Source organism: Hemicordylus capensis, chromosome 2, assembly GCF_027244095.1.
Source record: "Hemicordylus capensis ecotype Gifberg chromosome 2, rHemCap1.1.pri, whole genome shotgun sequence".
Classification (NCBI taxonomy): Eukaryota; Metazoa; Chordata; class Lepidosauria; order Squamata; family Cordylidae; genus Hemicordylus; species Hemicordylus capensis.
The window spans coordinates 226,428,113-226,451,373 of NC_069658.1; the positions used below are offsets into that span (position 1 = coordinate 226,428,113).

General features: G+C 49.1%; 1 protein-coding gene and 1 pseudogene across 1 annotated transcript; one reads left to right on the forward strand and one right to left on the reverse strand.

Moving 5' to 3' along the window:
- The first annotated feature begins 2,965 nt into the window (after nucleotides 1-2,965).
- Nucleotides 2,966-14,938, forward strand: LOC128342958 (H-2 class II histocompatibility antigen, A-U alpha chain-like). The gene is made up of 5 exons (XM_053291204.1): nucleotides 2,966-3,258; nucleotides 5,363-5,620; nucleotides 8,985-9,266; nucleotides 10,631-10,781; nucleotides 12,844-14,938. The coding sequence occupies exons 1-5, from the start codon at nucleotides 3,159-3,161 to the stop codon at nucleotides 12,845-12,847; spliced, it is 795 nt and encodes a 264-aa protein (XP_053147179.1). The 5' UTR covers nucleotides 2,966-3,158; the 3' UTR covers nucleotides 12,848-14,938.
- Nucleotides 14,939-16,159: 1,221 nt separating this feature from the next.
- LOC128342956 (hyaluronidase-2-like) lies at nucleotides 16,160-19,793 on the reverse strand (annotated as a pseudogene).
- Nucleotides 19,794-23,261: the final 3,468 nt, after the last annotated feature.

Sequence of the window (23,261 nt, forward strand, 5' to 3'; positions counted from 1 at the left end):
GAGACTACATGTGTGAGCACTATAAGATATTCCCCTTAGGGGATGGTGCCACTCTGAGAAGAGCTTTGTATGCTTGCATGCAGGAGGTTCCATGTTCCTGCCCTGGCATCTCCAAGATAGGGCTGAGAGAGATTCCTGCCTGCAACCTTGGAGAAGCCAATCTGTGTAAACAAAACTGAGCTAGATGGACCAATGGTCCGACTGGGCAGAAGGTAGCTTCCTGTGTTCCTATCTTTGGACACTGAGCCTTGCAGCCTGGAGGTCCTCTTGTATTATGTTCTTCTGTGTCTGCAGTTTGAGGGTGTGAGGAGTGCAGATCCACCCTTGAGCATTTGAGGAGCCCACCTCATTTTACCAGGCCCCCTGCCAAACCTACCTAATATCCATATATCCTCCGAAATAAGGTGTTTGTCTCTCTGCACGCGCACCAGCCACTTCCGGTCTGACGTTGATCAAGTCAGCAAGAAGATATGCTGCCACTGAATGGTCTGAACCTCCGGACCTCCGAACTGGTCCAGTGGTCCGGAAAAGGACCGCTGAAGTGGTTTGTGCACATCCCTACTCTCCCCCACCAAACCTAATAACCCATCTCTCCCGCACAGTCTTTCCTCTCCCCCCACAAAAAAATGGAGGAGTTACTCCTCAGGCTTTCACCCCTGGAAGAGGCAGCCCCTCAGAGTACGTTGTGGCAATGATCATGCTAAAGCACCATGGTGTAGTGGTTTAGAGGAGGGGTGCACAACTCAAATGCCTGTTGGGCTAGGATCGGGGATACCTAGGTTCCTATTTGCACTCAGTCATGAAATGTCCTGGGGGAATCTGGGCTAGTCACTTCTCTCTCAGGCTAACCTACTACCCAGGGTTGTTGTGAGGATAAGCATCATCATGTCTTAACGCCTTGGGCTCCTCCCAAGGAGCCTCCCCCCTCAGAAACTTGACACTCTCCCACACTGCCCACCACAATGTGCCAGGTGCTGTATGTCAGAACACAGGTGATTATTTGAGTCTCTGCCCCAAGTGCTTACAATTTGCATCAGATAGACCGTCAAGGGAGGAAGGTGAAGAGGAAAGACTCCAAGGAGGAAGAAAGGAGAGCTAATGCCAGGTTCAGGCTGAAGGTGCAGGGAGAACTCAAAAGCTCTGCAACCTTGGAGAAGCTGCTGGCTGCTCAACTTCGGCCCTCCTCCAGATGTTGGCCTACAGTTCCCATAATCCCTGGTTATTGGCCACTGTGGCTGGGGATTATGGGAATCATAGTTCAAAAACAGCTGGAGGGCCTAAGTTGAGCAGGCCTGCGGGATAGACCAATGGCCTGACTCGGTATATGGCAGCTTCCTATGTTCCTAAAATGACTTCTTGTCCACAGGATGCCAGGCACTGTATATGGAAGAGACATTAATTAATTTAATCATCATCATCATCATCATCATCATCATCATGTAGCATTTAGAGTGCTGGACTAGGACCGGGGAGACCCGAGTTCAAATCCCCATTCAGCCATGAAACTAGCTGGGTGACTCTGGGCCAGTCTCTTCTCTCTCAGCATAAACTATGGTGCGACCACACTTGGAGTACTGCATACAGTTCTGGTCACCACATCTTAAAAAGGACATTGTTGAACTGGAGAAGTTACAGAAAAGGGCAACCAAGATGATCAGGGGACTAGAGCACCTTTCCTATGAGGCAAGACTACAACACCTGGGGCTTTTTAGTTTAGAAAAAAGACGACTGCGGGGAGACATGATAGAGGTCTAAAAAATCATGCATGGTGTGGAGGAAGTGGAGAGAGAGGGATTCTTTTCCCTCTCACACAACACTAGAACCAGGGGTCACTCCATGAAATTGATTGCCAGAAGGTCTAGGACCAACAAACGGAAGTACTTTTTCACACAACGCGTGATCCACTTGTGGAACACTCTGCCTCAGGATGTGGTGACAGCCAACAACCTGGATGGCTTTAAGAGGGGTTTGGATGACTTCATGGAGCAGAGGTCTATCAATGGCTACTAGTCGGAGGGCTGTAGGCCACCTCCTGCCTCAAGGGCAGGGTGCCTCTGAGTACCAGTTGCAGGGGAGTAATGGCAGGAGAGAGGGCATGCCCTCAACTCCTGTCTGTGGCTTCCAGGGGCATCTGGTGGGCCACTGTGCGAAACAGGATGCTGGACTAGATGGGCCTTGGGCCTGATCCAGCAGGGCTGTTCTTATGTTCTAACCTACTTCACAGGGTAGTTGTGAGGAGAAACTTAAGTATGTAGTGCACCGCTCTGGGCTCCTTGGAGGAAAAGCGGGATATAAAATGTAAAAACAAATAAATAAATAAATAAATAAATTGAGCCAGTGTGGTGTAGTGGTTAGAGTGCTGGACTAGGACCGGGGAGACCCAAGTTCAAATCCCCATTCAGCCATGAAACTAGCTGGGTGACTGTGGGCCAGTCTCTTCTCTCTCAGCATAACCTACTTCACAGGGTTGTTGTGAGGAGAAACTTAAGTATGTAGTACACCACTCTGGGCTCCTTGGAGGAAGAGCGGGATATAAAATGTAAATAAATAAATAAACAAATTATCCTCCCCATAACAAATTATTCTCTGGGCGGCTCACAACACAGCATTGAAACATGAAATGAAGACACAATACATTAAATCACAACAGACCAAACAGGGAAAAAGAAAATAGACACTACAATACAAAGGAATTAAAATGCTTAACATCAGTTTAAGAGTCACATTTAAAGTCCAAAATTTAAAAGGCCTGGGTGAATAAAAAGGCATAGAAGGAGAATGCACCCCAGAGTGCTGCTTTAAAAGGCCTCCGATGGGGCAGAGGGGAGTCGGGCAGCCGGAGGAGGCTCAACGAGGAGGGATTTTCCTCTGCCCCCGCCTTTTGCAGGCAGCCGCCTTGGACTGGCCTTTTGCCCCGTCTTCTCCTCGGGCTCCGCTCTGGGTTTCTTCCACCCGGTAACAGCCTGCTCAGCCGCTGGGCCTTTCCCCATTGGCTGCGGTCGCCCCTGCTCCGCTTTCTTGCTCAGTCTCGGCGGCCCCCATGGGGCCCGCCTGGGCTGAGCTACCTGGCTGGGCTGGGCTGCCTCCATTCCCTCCTGGCCGCCTGCTCTCTGCTGCTGCACCCTGCCCGTCCCCCGCCAGACCTCAGCAGAACCCAAATGGCAGCAGCAGGAGGAGGAGGGAAAGGAGGCTTCCGTCGTGGGTCCCCTTGGCTGCCCCTCCTCGTCGCCCTGCTGCTGGGGGCTGAGCTTGTGCAAGGTAAGGGGTGCTGGGACCACGGGGGACGCCTGCCAGGGGACCGGGACTACGGGAGCCTACCTGGAGGGAAGAGGGAAGGGCTAACGAGGAGGGAATCGGGGCCCTTGATCCTCCCCATCAAACCTTCCTGCTTCTGTTGTTGGAAAGGATGGGGGTCAAGCACCCCCTCAGAAAAGTAGTTGCCCCCCAGCTGTTTCTGTTTGAGAAATCCAACATGTGGGGGCACAGTTCGCCTGCTCAGATATGCACTTTGCCCCTTCTATGCCCCCTCAATTTTTTAAAAGCCACCACTGTGTTGGGGGCATCTATTAGACATCTGGCAAACTCCTCTCCAAAAAGATGGAGCAAACTGGCAGCAGCAACAGTCTGCCCCTCTCGTCTCTCTGCATGTGGCCAACTTTATTTGAAAAGTCAGCGTTTTTCCCTGATCTTTTGCTGGCCTCTCCCCTGTGCTGCTTTTTAGATTCTGAGCCCCTTGGGGACTTCTCATTCCTTTTGCTTTGTAAACTGCTTTGGGGACTTCTTGGGTTGAAAAGTGGAATATAAATATTTTAAATAATAGCAATTAAAAATCCAGGCGTTAAGTGCCATCCAGATGAGCTTATTGGGAAGGTTGCTTGACAATGCCCTGCACCTCTCCATTAGTGGTGTGCAAGGAACAAAAACCATTTTGAAATGTTCATTTTCATATAGCCATTCATATATAATTTGCTATTCATCTTCATTCATCTCATTTTTAATGCATTCGGTCCCCCCACAACACCCACCACCACCTTTAGGTTATTTCTACCTGTTATGCATGCAGAGGGTCCCAGGTTCACTCCAGGTAGGGCTGAGAGAGACTCTTGCCTGAGCTGGCAGGGGGTCTTTTGTCTTTAAACATTCCCGCCACTGCCGCATTTAAACATTCCCACCACTCAGCCACCCCGCTGCCGAGCGCCACACAGAGTCTGCCCCCACTGCACACTCTGCCCCCGCCACTCAGCTCACCAGTGTGCATGTGTGGCAGCCATTAGGGGGCCCTAGTGGAGCTGCTCGTTAAAGGAAAGATCCCTCTCCTCCCACCAAATAAAATAAATAAAATAAAATAAATTACGAAAGCAAATGGTGAAGAATAGAGAATCCAGAAGTGGACCCCCAGGTATTATGTCTATTCTGCAGCAAATTCATTTCAGAACAAATGGACCCCATTACAAAGGGGGCCAACTTGTATCTAGGAACGTAGGAAGCTGCCTTATACTGAGTCAGACCAGTGGTCCATCTAGTTCAGTATTGTCCACACTGGCTGGTAGCGTCTCTTCAAGGTTTGAGGTAGGAGTCTTTCCCACCTCTATATGGAGGAGGTGCCAGAGATTGAAACTGTGACCTACTACTACTACTACTACTATTACTACAGATATTTATATACCACTCTTCAACCAAAGTTCTCAAGGCTGTTTACATAGGAAAATAAATACATAAGATGGTCCCCTGCCCCCAAAGGGCTCACAATCTAAAAACCTTCTTCATGCAAAGCAGATGCTCTACCACTGAGCTACGGCCCCTTCCCAAAATAAATAGATAAAAGGAAGCTGCCCACGACTGAGTCAGACCCTTGGTCCATCTAGCTCAATATCATCTACACTGACTGGCAACAACTCACTCTCCAGAGTTCCAGGCAGGAGTCTCTTCCAGCTCTACCTGTAGATGGCAGGGATTGAACCTGGAACCTTCTGCGTGCAGATTTTCTTCCACTGAGCTACCGTCCCATCCCCTAAGATGAATATCTTACAGCAGGGGTTCCCAGCCTGTGCTATTGCTGAACTACAACTCCCATCAGCCCCAGCTACAGTATATTGTAGAATGTATTGTGTGGGAGTTGTAGATCATCTGCGCCTGGAGGACCAGAGGGCAGGAACCCCTGTCTTACAGCGTTCACGTGTAGTCTCTCATCCAAATGCAAACCAGGGCAGACCTTGCTTAGCAAAGGGGACAGTTCATGCTTGCTGCTACAAGACCAGCTCTCCTCACCATTCCCCTCATTCTGAAAACAGATGCTGATGCCCGCTCTCCATTCCTGACGGGGTCTCTCCGTGTTTCTCTTTTCTCTCTCCTCCATCTTCAGTGGAGGACATCCTGTCACAGGTGTCCTTTGTGCAGAGGACGCTCAGCTCTGAGGAGGGACCCGGGGAGTTCATGTTTGAATTTGATGGGGACGAGGTTTTCTATGTGGACCTGGACCAGAAGCAGGTGATCTGGCGGCTGCCCGAGTTCCAGGACGTCACCACCTTCCAGGCAGAGAATGCTGAGAGCAATGTAGCTGCCCTTCGCTATAACATGGGCGTCCTCATGAAGCGATCCAACTACACTCCTGCTGAGAATGGTACCAGCCCTATAGAACAAAAAACCAGCTCTGCTGGATCAGGCCCAAGGCCCATCTAGCCCAGCATCCTGTTTCCCACAGTGGCCCACCAGATGCTGCTGGAAGCCACAGGCAGGAGTTGAGGGCATGCCCTCTCCCCTGCTGTTGCTCCCCTGCAACTGGTTCTCAGAGCCATCCTGCCTTTTGAGACTGAAGGTGGCCTATGGCCCTCGGACTTGTAGCCGGTGATAAGAACATAACCCCTGGACAGGGAGGGAGTCCCTCACCCACTCCCTCTTCCAGTGGCATTAGGAACATAGGAAGCTGCCATATACTGAGTCAGACCATGGGTCCATCTAGCTCAATATTGCCTACACAGATTGGCAGCGGCTTCTCCAAGGTTGCAAGCAGGAATCTCTCTCAGCCCTATCTTGGAGATGTTGCCAGGGAGGGAACTTGGGACCTTCTCCATTCAAGTTCATGAGCCAGCTGGGGTGGTCAGTACCATCTTGGGGTGGGGACTAATGCTCATTGTGATTTTTGATAAGGTCTACACCCCTAGAAATGGGAAATACGTGATAGTACTGCAGTACTTTCAGCTCTATTATCATGCTTTTATTGTCCTGACCATCAGACCTTCAGCGGCCAAATATTTCAATGGTCTTTTAAAAGCTTTAAAAACACAAAAACTCCTAGGAAGTTTTTCTGATGTTGTCAGAGAAATGTAAATGTAAATGGTCAGGAACGTCCTCCAAAGATTACTCCATGGAGAGAGGACAGTGTGTTCATTGCTACCCTAATCTTGACGGTAACCCTCGCCTAACGCTTTCCTCTGTGCAAAACTGACTGCGGATTACCTTAATTGTAAGAACATAAGAATGGCGCTGCTGGATCAGGCCCAAGGCCCATCTAGTCCAGCATCCTGTTTCCCACAGTGGCCCACCAGATGCCTCCAAGAACCCCACAGGCAGGAGTCGAGGGAATCATTTGGGGGAATGGGTAAAAAAGGGGTGATGACACATAGAAACAAGCAAAACTAAACAAACAATGAATATTTATATACCTCTTTTTGACAAAGGTTTCCAAAGCGGTTTACAAAGAGAAAACAATAATAAATTAATAAGATGGCTCCCTGTCCCTAAAGGGCTCATAGTCTAAAAATAAACTTAAGGTAGACACCAGCAGCAGCCACTGGAGGGATGCTGTACTGGGGATGGATAGGGCCAGTTGCTCTCCCCCTGTTAAGTATAAGACAATCACTACTTCAAAAGGTGCCTCTTTGCTCGGTTAGCAGGGGGACAAGCCCACTCATAGAAAGCAGTGAGGTCATTCACACAATCAAAAACTGAAGCTCTTCTCACAATTGGGGAAAGAGCGGGTTTAGCCCGCTCTCCCTGCAGACGATCAAATGTGCAGCCCTGGGCGGCCAGATTGACCACCCACATGACTGCCGGCTCTGTCATGCCGGCTCCAGGTGCGAGGGGCATTCTGGCTGCTTGTAGCCTCCTGGTCGGGGGTCTACTCATGTGTCGCCACATGCTGCGGCGACACACAAGCAGGGAAACGAGGTTAACGGAGCGCCTACTCCGTAAACCCCGTTTAAGGGGAGGGGAGGTTGTCTTAGGTGGGCTAGCCGCCTTGGGAGCACCAGGCTCGTGGGCTCGTTGGTTCCCATGATCCACGGAAAGTGGGCTAAGCTCCCTTAGCCCGCTTTCTAGTGATCGTGGGAATAGCCTCACTGTGTTCGACCCAGGTTTGGGAGCTATGTTTTCAACCCAATTTTCCCAATTGGGGAAAAACAACCCAATTTTCAGTTGTGTGGAAGCAAGGTAGGAGAAAAACCTGGGTTGCTTTTCCTCCTATCTTGCACCTACACAGTCACGTCTACCCAGGTTTTCCTCTTACCTTACTTCCACACAACTGAGAATTGGGAGCACACACAGCTGCCAAACCTGGGTCGAACACAGTTTTTGATTGTGTGAATGACCTCTATAAGTGCAGCAATTCTGTAACATATTTTCCATCTCGGGCGGTGGGGTGGGGGGGTAGAAATTACCAAAAATCACCTTACACTATCTACTCTGCACCCTCGAACCCCTACTTGCCACAGCTAAGCAGGTGTGGCCTTTGAGTTCCTTGTGGGGCTGCCCTTCTAGACCAGGTTACCGCTGAAGCAGCAGTGAAAAGAGGATTCCTAAATTATCAGGACATGGGCAGTGAGGAGCACTCGGCACTGAGCAGAACTCATCACACGTTCACCATTCAGAACTTTCGAGAAAGGGTCGTAGCTGAAGAGTAGCTTTTCATGCAGAAGTTCCCGGGTTCAATCCCTGTAGCATCTCCAGCACTGGGATAGAGAGAGCTAAATCCTGCTAAATGAGCAAAGAGGCACCTTTTTAAAAGTGGTGATTCTCTTGATTGAGCGGTGGGGGGAGAAGTAACTGGCCCTATCCATCCCCAGCACAACATCCCTCCTGTGGCTGTTGCCAGTGCCTCTCTTGAGTTTCTTTTTTAGATTGGGAGCCTTTTGGGGACAGGGAACCATTTATTTTTATTTATTTATTTATTTATTTATTTGTTTGTTTGTTTATTTATTTATTTATTTATTTATTTTTAGACCACTTTGGGAACTTTGGTTGAAAAGCAGAATATAAATATTCGTCGTCATAGGGAGAGAGATCCCAACGTGCCAGGGCTCCTCCTGGAAATTCCAGATTCTCGGAGCATTCTCAGGGAGATTCTTGGGGTGTGACCAGGGCTCTGCACTTCTTGGCTGGGGAGGGGGGCAGGCACCTAAATACAATTTCCCCTAGGGAGCCAAAAGCCCTCAGGTTGGCCCTGCCTCCAAGGTTTAAAATTAGATGATTCTCGATCCAGCCTAGGAGCAGCTGACTTGGGCCAGGGGCCATTTGGGACCTGGTAATGAAGCTTATCCACCTTAAGTGGCACAGTGAGAAAATGCTTGACTAACAAGCGGAAGGTTGCTGGTTCGAATCCCCGCTGGTACTATATCGGGCAGCAGCGATATAGGAAGATGCTGGAAGGCATCATCTCAGACTGTACAGGAGGAGGCAATGGTAAGCCCCCCCCCCCCGTATTCTACCAAAGAAAACCACATGGCTCTGTGGGTGCCAGGAGTCAAAATCGACTTGACGGCACACTTTACCTTTAATGGAGCCTTGGTATAGACCAGGGAGGCTCAACCTCAGCCCAACTGCAGATGTTGGCCTGCAACTCCCATAATCCCTGACTATTGGCCACTGTGGTTGGGGATTATGGGAGCTGTAGTCCAAAAACAGGAGGGGCGACCGAAGTTGAGCAGCCCTGGTATAGACCCTCCCACATCTGAAGCAGAGACCCTGATTTCTCTCTGTCGCCCCCCCAGTCCCTCCCAAAGTGACGGTGTATCCAGAGAAGCCGGTGGAGCTGGGGGACCCCAACATCCTCATCTGCTTGGTGAACGCGTTCTCTCCTCCCGTGGTGAATATCACATGGCTGAAGAATGGGCAGGAGGTGATGGGAAGTGCAGCCGAGACAGATTTCTACCCCAACAAGGACAACACCTTCCACAAGTTCTCCTACTTGACTTTCATCCCAGGCGCAGACGACATTTACTTCTGCCGGGTGGAGCACTGGAGCCTGGAGCAGCCCTTGGTGAAGGAATGGAGTAAGGGGTCTTTTCTGGGGTGGGGAGGAGGGTGGGAAGCAAGCACAAGCTGGGGGCGAGTTTGCATGGGCATTTCCATCACTGGGTGACTGCAGGATCAAATGGGGGATGGCACGTCTGAAATATCTCTCCGTAACCACATGCCACTGATTCTCCTGTCACCTCAACTGCAGGATTTTGCCATGGGAGTAATTCACACACATTTAGCTCAGAGGATCATCAAGAGAAGCGAGAGGGAGAAATGCTGGCGTGAATTAGCCCCTTAGAGACTTTTCTCAAGCAGGACCTGTGACTTCTAAAACAGCTTGAAAATGATTTAATTGCCATCATTTCCCCTCCTTTGCCTGCTTTTTAAAGATAACCTTGGGCGATGCATGGCAATGGTTTTAGAAATTTTGCATAGGAGATCAGAAGATCAGTTTACATTCATCGTCTAACATACCAAGACTCTTCACACAACCCTCTGTAGGGTTGGAGGAACTCCCAGGCAGGTAGGAGAGCTGTATGTACTCTCAACAGAGCAAAGAGGCACCTTTTAAAGTGGTGATTCTCTTTATTTAATGGGGAGAGCAACTGGCCGTATCCATCCCCAGCACAGCATCCCTTCAGTGGCTGTTGCTGGTGTTTATCTTATGTTTCTTTTTTAGGTTGTGAGCCCTGTGGGGACAGGGAGCCATTTTGTTTTATCTATCTATCTATCTATCTATCTATCTATCTATCTATCTATCTATCATTATTTACATCTGTCTATCATCATTTGTCTATCAATCATTATTTATGTCTATCTGTCTAAACTGCTTTGAGAACTTGTTGAAAAGCGATATATAAATAGTCATCGTATTCATCACGTTTGCAAAGATCAAGATAGGAGGAGGGGCGACTGATTGTGCGGGAGCCCGGTGGGACGTCTTTTCATCCATCCTCAGTAGAATGCTAAGGCTAGAATGTGGGTTGGCCACGCCTCTCCACCTGCCCTATCCAGCTCCCACACAATCGCTCCTCCCTCCTCCTGCCTTGATCTTTGAACTCACACGACCCCTGGTTGGGAGTGTGCCTAGTTCTCTCCTACTCTGGTTTGGGCCCTTGTCTGACCCTATTTAAGGCCTGCTTTGAGAGCACTGAAGGAATATGGACTGTAAGGAACCACCCTAAGCAGTGAGAGTTGCAGGTGGTTGGAGAGCTACGTGGAAAGGGCAGGGCCATGGCGGCTGCTTCTGAGTGCCCCCATCAGGGGTTTGGAATGCAAGGGGTGAGTCAAGCGCAGAAGCAGAGGAGTAGTGAGTCTGGCAGGGGGAGAGTTTCTGGGTTTTGTTCCTCCTTGCAGGCCTCTCAACCCACCTGTGCTTCTGTCTCCTCTCTCTTAGATCCCAACACGCCAGAGCCCCTCCCGGAAACTGCAGAAGACCTGGTGTGTGGCCTGGGTCTGGCTGTGGGCATCGTAGGCATCATCATGGGTATCGTTCTCATCATCAAGAGCAGGCAGAAGAAGGAAACCAGTTGCCGCCGGGACCGCCTGTGAGTTCCAGCCTCCCATGGCCTCACAGCTAGAGCCACCCTGGGAAGGAGGCTGACAATTGCCTCTGGGCCCCCCAGGCCCCACATCTTCCCATGACATAAGAACATAGGAAGCTGCCATATACTGAGTCAGGTCATTGGTCTATCTAGCTCAGTATTGTCTCTACAGACTGGCAGCGGCTTCTCCAGGGTTGCAGGCAGGAATCTCTCTCAGCCCTGTCTTGGAGAAGCCAGGGAGGGAACTTGGAACCTTCTGATGTTCTTCCCAGAGCACCGGCTCCATCCCCTGAGGGGAATATCTTGCAGTGCTCACACATCAAGTCTCCCATTCAGATGCAACCAGGGCAGACCCTGCTTAGCTATGGGGACAAGTCATGCTTGCTACCACCAGACCAGCTCTCCTCTCTTGTGCCAGTGGTGCAGAGACCATCCATAGGCATGGAGACACCCTCCGCTGCTGTGTCCCATGGGGCCCTCTGGGCTGGAGCCCAGCTCCCGCAGTGGGAGCGGCACCCAGGGCTGGCGGTGGGGAGGAATCTCTGTGCCACTGCTGAGCAGAGCGTGCTATATCGGGCCCTTCAGGCTGGAGTGCAGTCCCCACAGTTGGAGCCACGACAAGGGCTGGTGGTGGCGGGGAGGAAACTCATCAGAACAGAAGCACAGCCCTGCTGGATCAGGCCCATCGAGTCCAGCATCCTGTTTCACACAGTGGCCACCCAGATGCCTCTGGGAAGCCCACAGGCAGGAGTGGAGGGCCTGCCCCCTCTCCTGCAGTTGCTCCCCTGAGATGCATCTTGCCTCTGAGGCTGGAGGTGACCTATAGCCACCTGTTTAGTAGCCAATGATAGACCTCCACACCTCCCACTCACCCCCACCTCTGTTCTGAGACCTGCTCCTGCCCAGGGACTGATCTCTTCATAGCCATGACATGACCATAAGACATGGAGGAGGGAGGGTGGGATTTGTGTTCCTTCATGGGTGGGCTGGGGCTGTGGGGGCAAAAGCTCACCCATGGAATTGGGTGTAGGGAACTTGGGGACAGACCCTGCTGGATGCCTTCAGCCACCCGTTTTGTCCTTCATGAGGTCTAGCTGCTTTCTCTTGCAAGGCCGTCGGGGTTGCACAAAATTTGGCTTATTGGCCTGTCATCCAGCCATACAGGTGGGATTTGCGGATTCATGAAGTTGAAGGAGTTTCTTTTGAAGTGGAAGGAGGCAAGGGAGGGAGGCAGCCTGGTGAAGGAGTATGTGTGTCTCTGTGTGTGGGGGCTCTCTTGTAGTTGATGGGAGCAGCCTGGGAGAAGAAAACAAAGGGGATGGGAGTGGGGCAGAGGAAATGGGAGTCCACCTCTGGAGAGGTGAGGAAGATGTGGAAAAGGGAGCATGAGAGCAGACTTCTGTGGGTTGCTTTTGGCGGGGTGTGTGTGTGTGTGTGTGTGTGTTACAAGCCAAGGAGATCCATTTCAGAGCTTAATTTTGGGGTATGGCTGTAATGGAGGATCAGAATAATTGCCCTTCATTCAGTAGGCTTGCTCACACAACCGCCATTAGGGTAAGAGGAGTGCCCGGCCACGGTAGGAGAGTACTCTCAATCGGCAGTTGTGTGAATGCCAATATCAAGGTAGGAGCCGGGAGCAGGATCGTGTGCAAGATGGGACTCGGGAGCAGAGTTGGACTGGCGAGGCTTACCCAAATTCCATCCCCAATTCCATTCCAACCCTCAGTCAACAAAAAAGAGGGTCATCCGTTCTACCTGGTTTTTGGAGCTCTGTGTGCTCCCAATTTTCGATGGTGTGGAATCAAGATCAGAGGAAAACCTGGGTAGCTTTTCCTCTTTCCTTGCTTCCACACAACCAAAAACTGGGAGCACACACAGCTCCCAAACCCAGGTAGAACACGGGTTTTTGATAGTGTGAATGACCTCAATAACTCTTCTTGCCTCCTTCCATGATATTTGGGTGCACACTGATCAGGACCTAATGGTGGTTGTGTGAACAAGCTTAGTGTCTCCTCCATCTGTAACCACATGAGTTCTAACTTGCCCTGTTTTTCTTCCTTTTCAGATAAAAAAGGGTCAGTCAATGTGCCACAACCTGCCTGTGGAATCTGCTCCTGTCCTTGTTCCAGCTTGCATCATTTACCAATTCTGCTCCATTCCTGGCAGTGCCTTTCCTCCCCAAACTGTTTAGGAAACTTGGCGCTTTCCAGAGATGCTTCAGTTCCCATCAGAGCTTGCGGATCTGGCCTCTCCCACGAATCCTAAGTTGCACAACTTGAAATTGCTTGCAGGGCAGATGGTGGTGCTTTTAGGGCATCAAATCCAGGGACAGCCAAGAAAGGGGTATGTTGTCTGTGCCAACAACCACAGCACCCCACCCCACCCCCGCCAAGACTTAAGGGCTGCTAGTTCCAAAATGGGTGCAGGGAGATGCTGTCTGTGTCTTTCTGTGGGAGAGTTTGGTTCTCCTCCTTGGCTGATTGAAGATGCACCCTGCCTACCACTCAAGGGTTTTGTAGAGAGGCTACTGTGGTTCATAGCATTGTACCAGATCAAGGAGGTATCAAGATCAAGTTGCTAGTGAGGAACGAGAGTGGATTCTAAGGGTGCCACTTTTTTTATAGGCCCTCCTTTGCCTTTAACAGCATCCTGGGAGGCAGAAATCAGCCAGGTGAAGCTTTTATTGTAACGAAGATAGTGAGGTAGAAAAAGCTTCATCTGCTCCATTTCTGTGTGCCTGTTAGAGGCCCAGGAATAGGGGCCACTGGAAAAGGCAGGGACCTGGGATCAGTCTCAGGAAGCCATTCTCCATGGTGGGGTCATTGGGATCCATCCAAGTAACTGAGCAAAGCTGGGGAACCAACCAGGAAGGGTGAAGATTTAGGTGCTCCCCATGAATCCAAATCTGCCAAAACTTCCTCAAGGGCAGGGCTGCCCAACTCCAGCCCTCCAGCTGCTGTTGGACTACAACTCCCATAATCCCCAGTCACAGTGGCCAATAGTCAAGGGTGATGGGAATTGTTGTTCAACAGTACAGCTGGCCTGCTCAAGGGGAAATTGTGTGAGTCAATCTCTGCTGTGCTGATAGAGAGATTTGGGGTTGAATCCCTCTGGGCTGGGGGAGGGTGGATTCTGCTATGGAACATGTGCCTTGCTGAGCCTGTGCATTGCAGCCCCTGCCTCTCACTTCTACTGCTGCTACTACAAAAAGAAGAGCTCTGCTGGACCAGGCCGATCAAGTCCAGCATCCTGTTTCACACTGTGGCCCACCGGATGCTGCTGAGAAGCCCACAGGCAAGAGGGGAGGGCAGGCCCTCTCTCCTGCTGGTGCTCTCCTGCAACTGGTGAAACTCCTAGACATGAAACTCCCTGACCAAACCACAAAAGATCGAAACATGATTTTTTCACAAGTAGATCCCAGACCTTGCCCAGACTACAAAAGAAAAGGACAGGACAGGAAGAGGAAAGGGAAACGCCAGCAAAATCCATTAAGTTCCTGGAAAATGCAGGCAAACTCTCCCATTGGAAAGCATGAGGAATGATACCTGTGACAGAATGAGGCCTGGACCTCCTCTTTTTAAATGTAAGATTTCTGTATTGCAATTGCTTTGTTTACTCCCAGCGTTAAAAAGCTGTGCAGGCAGGAGCCTACCAAGGTTGGAGTGGGCCCGGAGACGAGAATTTAAAATGGGCCCCTCGCTGCCTTCCTCTCCTTCCCCTGGCCCCATGACTCTGCTAACTATCCCAACTACAGTTACAAGGTGTAAATAGCAGCAGAACCAACTAATACAACAGTAATCAATGAAGACCTTTAATCATTGCACATATCTCAACTCAAGCACCAGCTGTATTATAGTTATACTATAAGGGAGGGGGGAGCAGTTATTGTTTGCATGGCAAACATGCCCCTAAAGCATTGTCTGGTAATTAAGCAATAAATGAATAAGGCCATTCTACTATTTTCACTCCCCCCACCCACCATATATACACCAGTCTGAGATTATACTTCATGTACCCAATGATGTGGACTGTACTCCATGAAAACTTGTGCTATAAGCCATGCGTTAGTCTTTAAGGTGTGTCACAAGACTCTTCATTGTTTCTGGAGAATAAAGAGATTCTGGCAAAAATCCTGATTTCCAGGGTTTTTTTTAAAGCTGTTTAATTGGTTTTATTGTGTTTTAATAGTTTGATTTTAACTATTAACTTGTTTTAATTGTTTTTATCGTGATGTAAACTGCCCTGAGCCATTTTGGAACGGAGGTATATAAATCTAATAAATAAATAATAAATAAATAAAAATAGCAAACAGATGAAACCTGGGATAAAGTGAAGATAGATAAGTTTATTCGGTCATTGACCAGCAAATGGATAAAGCGAATGTGGTCAGGAAATTCTCATCCAGCCAAGCTTCACTGAATCATGCAGGAAAATTAATTCTCAGCCTCTGCTTCCTATCTGTAAAAGGGTGCAACACTAACCATAGACTGTAGACACATTGCAGCTCTAACTACATGAAGTTTGAAGATTTATCCCTACTGTTACTAGTACTACCCTTAACAAACTCCCTAGCCCTGGTACCCTTCCTACCATCCCTGTATTCTCCAGGCTCAACCCTTGCTCTGCTGTGCCTGCTTTTTTTCTCTTCTTGTCACTTAGGGGCTATTCTCACAATCTGGAAAAATTGGGCTAGGAAAGCCTAGCCCGATTTTTCCCGATCGTAAGAACCACTGGGCTCGGCTGCAAGCCCGATGGTTCTCCAGGGGGTAACCCGCTTTGGTAGCTCTCCTCTTAGCCCGGGTTTGCGGAGCGAACGCTCCACCACTGAGGAGTAAGCCTCAGTGGGCACACCATGGAGCATATTTCTGAGAAAATATGCATAGGATTTTATTTATTTATTTATTTATTGTTAGATTTATATACCGCCTTTCATTAAAAACAATCACAAGGCGGTTTACAAAAGTTAAAACACATAATAAAAATGAATTAAAAGTATTTCGCTAAAAATATAAAAGCAATCTGATATTAAAAAATAGAGAAATACAAAAAACTATACATGGATAAAAACACGCAGAAGCAGCAATAAAACAATCATATAAAGGTCTGGATAAAAAGCCAAGATTTAACCAGCTTCCTAAGAGCTATGACGGAGGATGGTGTTATAAGGCAGTTCCCAGCTCCTGTGTTGCTGCAGGATACCTGGGGGCCAGCCAAACAGTCCCTGTGGGCCGAATCTGGTCCCCAGGCCTTATGTTGTGCAGGCCTGCCCTAGAGGCACCTGGCGAGGAGCATTCTGACCCCTCTCTCTGATGGCTGGTGGAGGAAGAAGGTGACAATCAACCCCACCCCACCCCACCCCACCCCACCCCACCCCCAGCAGTTCTGAGGCCACTTAACAGACTGAGCAGAAGCAGTGGGAGACTGTGGCAAGTGCATGACACAGCTGTCTCTCAGAGAAGCTGTAAAAGATGGCTACACTGAGCAAGGGGTAGATTACAAGACCTCCCTCCCAACCCTAATGCTCTAGTCCAGGGATTCTCAGTGTTGGGTCCCCAGACATTATTAGACTTCAACTCCCATAATCCCCAGGCCCAGTAGCCTTTGGTTGGGGGTTATGGGAGTTGAAGTCCAAGAACATCTGGGGGCCCAACGTTGAGAATCCCTGTTCTAGTCTGTTGCTGCTCAATAAGATACAAAAAGAAGAACCAGGCTGGTGTCTCTTATTTCTTCCCTTCTGGCTGCCCTCACTGCCTACGGTAACCCATCTCCCACTCTGTGCACCAGGAGCTAGTTTGTGGCCACACACAGACTGCACTTAGAGGCAGCGTAACCCAAGCAGGGCAGAAAGAGAGCACGTCATCAACAGCTGGGGTCCCTGGAGTCACAGGCAGGGACGGCCATCACCACCTGAAGGCCGCGTCTGACATCCTTCCCCAGTCCATCCTTGATAGCAATGGCACTGGAAGTGGCTCCTTAGGAAGGCAACATCCTCCTGAGAGAGCTCCCCTTTGGCCACAAGGGGTGGCTCAGAGCTGCTGCCGTGAATCTGGAAGCTGGCCGGGTTCAGATGGAGGAAGGCACCAGAACGGCTGCTTCGGCGCCGGCAGTGCCCATGGCTGCTGCACAAAGTCTGGCTGCAGAGCTGAGCGGCTGTTGTCACGCTGATGATGTAACAGCCAAGGTCCTCCTCTATGTAATTTTTAAAGCCTTGGCAGGATCTCCGACTTCTGGCGTTTTCAGCACCTCCCCAGAAAATAGCACCAGCTGCCCCCAGAGCAGCACTCTCACCAATGGTGGAGACCAAATCCATCTCACTTAGATAAGAGGCATCTGCCTGGTAAGCTCTCGGGAAATAGGTGGGTGAGGTATAGACAAAGACAGGCAAGGCATAGTTTTTGTGGTGCTTCTGGGAGACATGCAGGGCCTCTTTTACGCGAGATCTCACAAACTTGACCCCATTGGTGGTGTTTGCCAGCATCTGCTCCAAGTAGATGGAAGGGTAAAGGGCGGTACTCTCCTTCCAAAGCCAGGCCAGACGGTCATTGCGTGTCTTCTCTACATCAGGACAATGACCAGTGTAGTTGTCCTGGTTCTTTTTGTAGTCATAGTTGTAGCAATTTGGGAACTGAGAGTAGCCCCACAGCTGCTGGGGCCGGAGTTTCTTCGCATACCATAGAGTCTCCTTCATGAACTCACGGGCAGAAGCCTCAAACTCAAGCTGGGCCTCCTTCTTCACTTGCTCCACTGGCAATGCAGGCCGCCGAACCAGCACCAGCTGGCGGGAGGCACTGCGGTAGATGGCTTTGGTCAGCCAGTTCCGGCTCCAGGTGGGTCTCCACTCTTCCCATTTGATGACAGCCAAGCCTTCCTTTGACTCACTGAGGATGTATCTGAGGATGCTTACCATTGGTCTAGGTGCTGTGTCAAACAGCTGTTCTGTGGGATACCCCCGTTCACGGGCACCTTCTTCTCATCGTAGTAGGGATAGAGGCCCAGGCGCTCCTTATAGAAGGAAGTCAGGCTCTGGCCCCTAAAGCCCTCGCTAGGTGAAGCCACCACATCAAACATGCTTAAATCCAGCTGGACCCTGAAGTGAGGCCGGCATTCCTGGACTGGCACATTCCAGGCCACAATGAAAGGCCTGCGAGTGAGGATGGGGGTGAACGCAGCCTTCTCGGACAGCCCAGGAGGATCGGCAACCACAGACAGGAAGATGAGCCAGGTCACGGCAAGCGCAGACGCTCTCCCCATCTTCTCTCTCCAAGCAGTTTGGGAACAAGATCACAGCCAGAACAAACTGCTTGAACCCCGTGTGGTTCTTCTTCTTCACCCAGAAGAGCAGTCTGGATTGTCAGCCACAAAGGGTGGAGGATGCTCCTTGTAATAGAAAACAGGAACAAGCAACACCCCTGGTCTGTTTCCTCTCTCCATTTCCTCCTGAGGCTCCTGCTAGGGGGATCTTCCACATGGTAATAGGCTAGTCAGGCTTTTTCTCATTGGCTGAATTTGCAGGGGATACTCTGCCCTCTTGCTCAGCTCCACCCCCTCAAACCCACGCACAGCCACTTGGAGTTCAGGGCTGGGCTCAAGCCATTGCTTTCTCCTGAAGCCTCTCTTCTAGTTTGTGCCCTGTGGCTTGTGTAGACACGCTACACACACACACACACACACACACATTCATGGCACTGGAAGAACAGAGATGACTAGAGATGGAGCCCTTCACCTCTGCCTTTGGGCACTCCTTGGGTTGCAAGGCTCCAGAGCAGCGAAAGGTAGGGATGAGTATCAGGGGCAGTGGGTACTGGGTGGGCTTGTGTGAGTGGGGAAGGGGCTTCATTCATTTCCAGTGAAGGAGGGGCATCGAGGAGAGCTGGTCTTGTGGTAGCAAGCATGACTTGTCCCCTTAGCTAAGCAGGGTACACCCTGGTTGCATATGAAAGGGAGACCAGAAGTGTGAGCACTGCAAGATATTCCCCTCAGGGGATGGAGCCACTCTGGGAAGAGCATCTAGGTTCCAAGTCCCCTCCCTGGCAGCATCTCCAAGATAGGGCTGAGAGAAATTCCTACCTGCAACCTTGGAGAAGCCACTGCCTGCCTGTGAAGACAACACTGAATTAGATAGATGAATGGTCTGACTCAGTATATGGCAGCTTCCTATGTTCCTATGAGTGCTGTGGCCAAAGGGTTCCTTCCACAATCCACCCCGCCCCCCCCACTTGGCACAAAGTAGAGCCCGACAGGCTTTGATGAGGGGAGAGGGAGGGAGAGATGAGAAGGAGGGCTGGTCCTTCTCAAAGAAGTGGGGGCAGTGTGTGTGTGTGTGTGTGTGTGGGGTGCCATCACATATTTTATCTCCAGGGGTCCTCCTAAAGATATTTTGGATTCTATGGCCTGAGAGACTGAACTCCATATTAGAAAGTCCCCAGTTCAAATCCCACTCCAAAAGGGCATCAACTCTGCATTTCTGAATATTGCCCAGTCTTCTGCTCCTTGATCATCTCTAGGACAACTTTACAGGGTAGAGTCACCTATGGAGGAAAAGGATGGTGTCTTTGCGAAGTTCCATATATTTACAGATGTCCAAGTGAGCAAGAATCACAGGGGTGCAGAAGCAAGCACACAGCCGGCAGGGCCAATTCCAAAGCCACATCAGCACCTTGAAGCCCCCCAAAGGTGTTTCTGCCAGCTGAGAAAAGCAGTCAGGTGTTCAGGTCTCCGAGCACCCCTCCCTCTGCCCTAGTCCCACTGGGCAATCCAGTCATAAAGCAGCCCCCACACATTTGCAAAAGGTGTGAGCTGACTTCATATTGGACTGCCGTCTGTCCTACCTTTCAGCCACACACTTCAAGCCCATCTGTTTTGCCGGGCCTTTGGGACATATATTGAGATGGGTCTGGCTCTTCAGTCTGTGCTTCTTTTTAGTGGTGAGAGGCAAAATGCTCTGCACATGCTCAGAGGCATTGTCTGTTTCTACCCTACATACCTGGAGAAAAGTAATCGGAGCCGATCCATTATGCATCTATGTGGGGCAGTTCCAGTTCAGGCTTCCTCAGGAGGAGCTCAGCACCAATGCAGAATCGGAGCAGGCAGATCTGGGGAAGGTTCGAGGATGGTCTCTCCTGTAAAAACACACACTTCCTGAATTTGGGGGCTTCAATTGGCCTTTAGAGAGGGCAGAGGCATATCTAGGGAAAATAGCGCCTAGGGCAAACACTGAAATTGCGCCCCCTGTCCAAACATCTGACACCCATCTTTCAGATAACTTTACCATAATATCAGCTGAAAAATACAAATCAAGCTCGTTAATCTTTTAATATTTCAAAAACTATTCAGCAGTGGATGTAGCCAGACCAAAACATGCTGGAAAACTACAAATTTCAGTATGCTGGGGCTCATGAAATACCCAAATACTATGTGGAGGTGTACTTGGAAAACTAAACAGAAGTGCTTGTCTAATTCTCTACTATGCATTGTAGCATCACTATTACATAAGTTTTAAAATTAAATGGAGAATTTGACTTTTCCCAGATACTCTGAAAATAATTAAAGGATATGCAGAGTAAACTGTGTTACTGCTTGGAATATATTCTAGTATTTCAGAAAGACAGTTAAAATGAGAGAAAGAGAGCAAGAAACTCCCAGTGGGCCTTAATACTAAGGATTTCACACTGATTCAAAGACAAACTCACCATTAATAGCCATATTATTAAGACATCACATTTAATGAATACAGTCCTAACTCATAAGTTTCAGCTCAGTATTCACAAGCCCTGATTTTCTGTACATAGTGCCAGTCTGAATATGTGTACAGTGTCTTATATCATACTATTTTTTTTGAAAAAAACTTTTTACCTGTAGCCCCTTCAGGGGGCTTTCTAAAGGCCGTGGGGGCATGGGGGGTCTGCAAAGGTTTTCCCTCCCCCCGCTGGCTTCTAGGGACAATTTGAGCATGTGCGGTGGCCATTAAAAAAAATTTTTTTTTTTTTAAAAAATGGCCCACTTTAAGGGGGGTGCCATTTTGTAAAATTAATTTTTAAAAATGGCTGCTGAAAACAAAATGGCCACCACACATGCTCAAATGGCCTCTGTGAGGCCCTAGGCCATGCCAGGCCTTGCAGAGGCCATTTGAGCATGTGCGGTGGCCATTTTGTTTTCAGCAGCCATTTTTTTAAATTAATTTTACAAAATGGCGCCCCCCTTAAAGTGGGCCTGGGGCACGTGCCCTGCCTGCCCCACCCTAGATACGCCCCTGGCTATTCATGGTTTCACATATCCACCAGGTGTCAAATAGACACCCAACCTCCTTATCCAGGGATATGAAAGGGTTAAAACCCATGTATCTGGGATTCCTAGAAGCCTGGAAATTACTACAGAGGGCATTTCCGGCTGCCATCTGGTCTGCAGGAGCAATTTTGTGGCTCATTTCCTCAAAAGAAAAAAAGAGGGGGAGGGAAAAATCTGTTGACTTTTTGGAACCGTTTGGGAGGCATTTGGGAAGCACTGCGGGACACCAGGGAGATTGTGAATCTTTGGTCCAAGAGGAGCAAACCTCCAGAAGTACTGAATAAACCCAGGGGCAGCTCCAAAGTACCCATCTTCCCCCAGATCGAATCAGTAATGCTTTGCACAATCCTAGTAATTTCATGGTTTGAGGATATAAATGGTCCCTGCTTACAGACAGAGGTAAAGTTACAGTGGTTTAAAATCAGGTTGGTTCCTGTTTCTCACCTCACAGCCAAAGATCCAGAAAAACAAAGAAACTTCAAGATAGAATCCGGATCACAACCTCCCAATAAGACTGGGATGGAGGAGTGTCCCGTGTCCTTAACCCAAGAATCTGCAACAGCTTTTAGCATCTATCAGTAAAAGGGTTCTTACCCAAAGAGGCCACCATCCCATAATTCTCCAGCATGACCTCCCTGTACAGAACTCTCTGGCCAGGATCCAGAAGAGCCCACTCCTCCTCCGTGAAATACACAGAGATCTCCTCAAAGGACACTGGACCCTGAAAAAAAGGAAAACACTCACACCCTTTTCTTGACTCATCAATAATTTACTCTATAAACACATTTTTGTTCACAAGTTGAAAGGAGGCAGGAAGGTGGGGTAACTGTGTTGGAAGTTAAAGGACTTTGCGCTGTCTCTTGTCTCAGACAGTGGAGGACAGACTAGTGAGTCAGAGAGCTAGAAGGTCAAGACATTGGTCACCCCTTCTCCACTGCTCTGACACTATCCCTTTGGATATGTAGATTGCTAATCTCAGGGATTAACTTCCTTCCTCTATCTCTTCCCTACCTGTCCTTCTACCTTGCAACATGGCAAGCCTCTCTCCCTGCACCATGTGTGCAGAGAAGATGCAGAATCCATCTGCATCCAGCCAGATAGATAGATTAGAGATCCTAACTCCTCACTTTCCTATCTAGAATGGAGTTCCTTAATAAATGCCTTATATATTGATTGGAAACTATGAACGGGCTCCAAGTTACTTTACTCTCAGCATACACGCATGCCTAACTAAATTCTGCTGTGTTGTGCCTCTGTGCACTCTGCTATCATGAGAAAGGGATTCTCTCACCACAGAGAATTTCCAACAAACTGCCTATTTGCCTGAAGGACCCAAAGCTTCAGGGGAGGCAAGCATTTGTTTGGAAGAAAACAGACAAGCAAACAAGCACTTTCCCAGCTGAGTCTGCCCTTCCTACTCACAGCAAATCCAGTAAACTCAGTAGCAGCATGAGCACTTTTGATCTATATGCTTCCCACCATTTCTTTTTTAAAAACAAAACCTCTGTAAGACAAAAAACAGCTGCTCTGAAGAAGGGACGTGTACTGTTGAGGGAATACTTTTTCTTTAAAGACACAAAAGATCACCCTAAGCAGTGCAAAGTGTTTTGTCTTGGTAAAGGAAATCATTCCACACCTATCTTGCTGCTGTTACATCCCCTGCGAACTGAACAAAGAGGCGCCTTTTTAAAGTGCACTTTATTTAAACTCTTTATTTATCAGGTGGAGAGCAATTGGCCCTATCCATCCCCAGCACAGCATCCCTCCAGTGGCTGTTGCTGGTGTCTTAGGGGTTTTTTTAAAAAGATTGTGAGCCCTTTGGAGACAGGGAGCTATTTTATTTATTTATATCTATGTAAAATGCTTTGGGAATTTTTGTTGAAAAGTGGTATATAAATATTTGTTGTATTTGTCATATCTTGAGACTAGAAACCGGTGTTCTTTCTACAACTCACCCTCTATTTCACACTGCAGAGTTTTAGAAAGGGTCTGAACAAGAAAAACCTTGCCGGAAATGCAATCAAATGCTGATTGGCGAAAAACATGGAAAGCATTTGATTATCAAAAATGGAATAAAGAACATTGTATTATAATTGGACAAAAAGACTCACCCAAGGGGGCTCCACAGATTCTTCCCCACTCAGAACACTTTACAGAGGGCTCTCGGACAAGCTACAGTGAGCCCACCGACTTGGCTTA

Bases quoted from the DNA above. Each gene is read 5' to 3' on its own strand.
- LOC128342958 (XM_053291204.1), top strand. From the start codon at position 3,159: ATGGCAGCAGCAGGAGGAGGAGGGAAAGGAGGCTTCCGTCGTGGGTCC. The intron at 5,621-8,984 runs GTACCAGCCCTA...TCGCCCCCCCAG, and splicing joins CTACACTCCTGCTGAGAATG to TCCCTCCCAAAGTGACGGTG. The intron at 9,267-10,630 runs GTAAGGGGTCTT...CCTCTCTCTTAG, and splicing joins GCCCTTGGTGAAGGAATGGA to ATCCCAACACGCCAGAGCCC.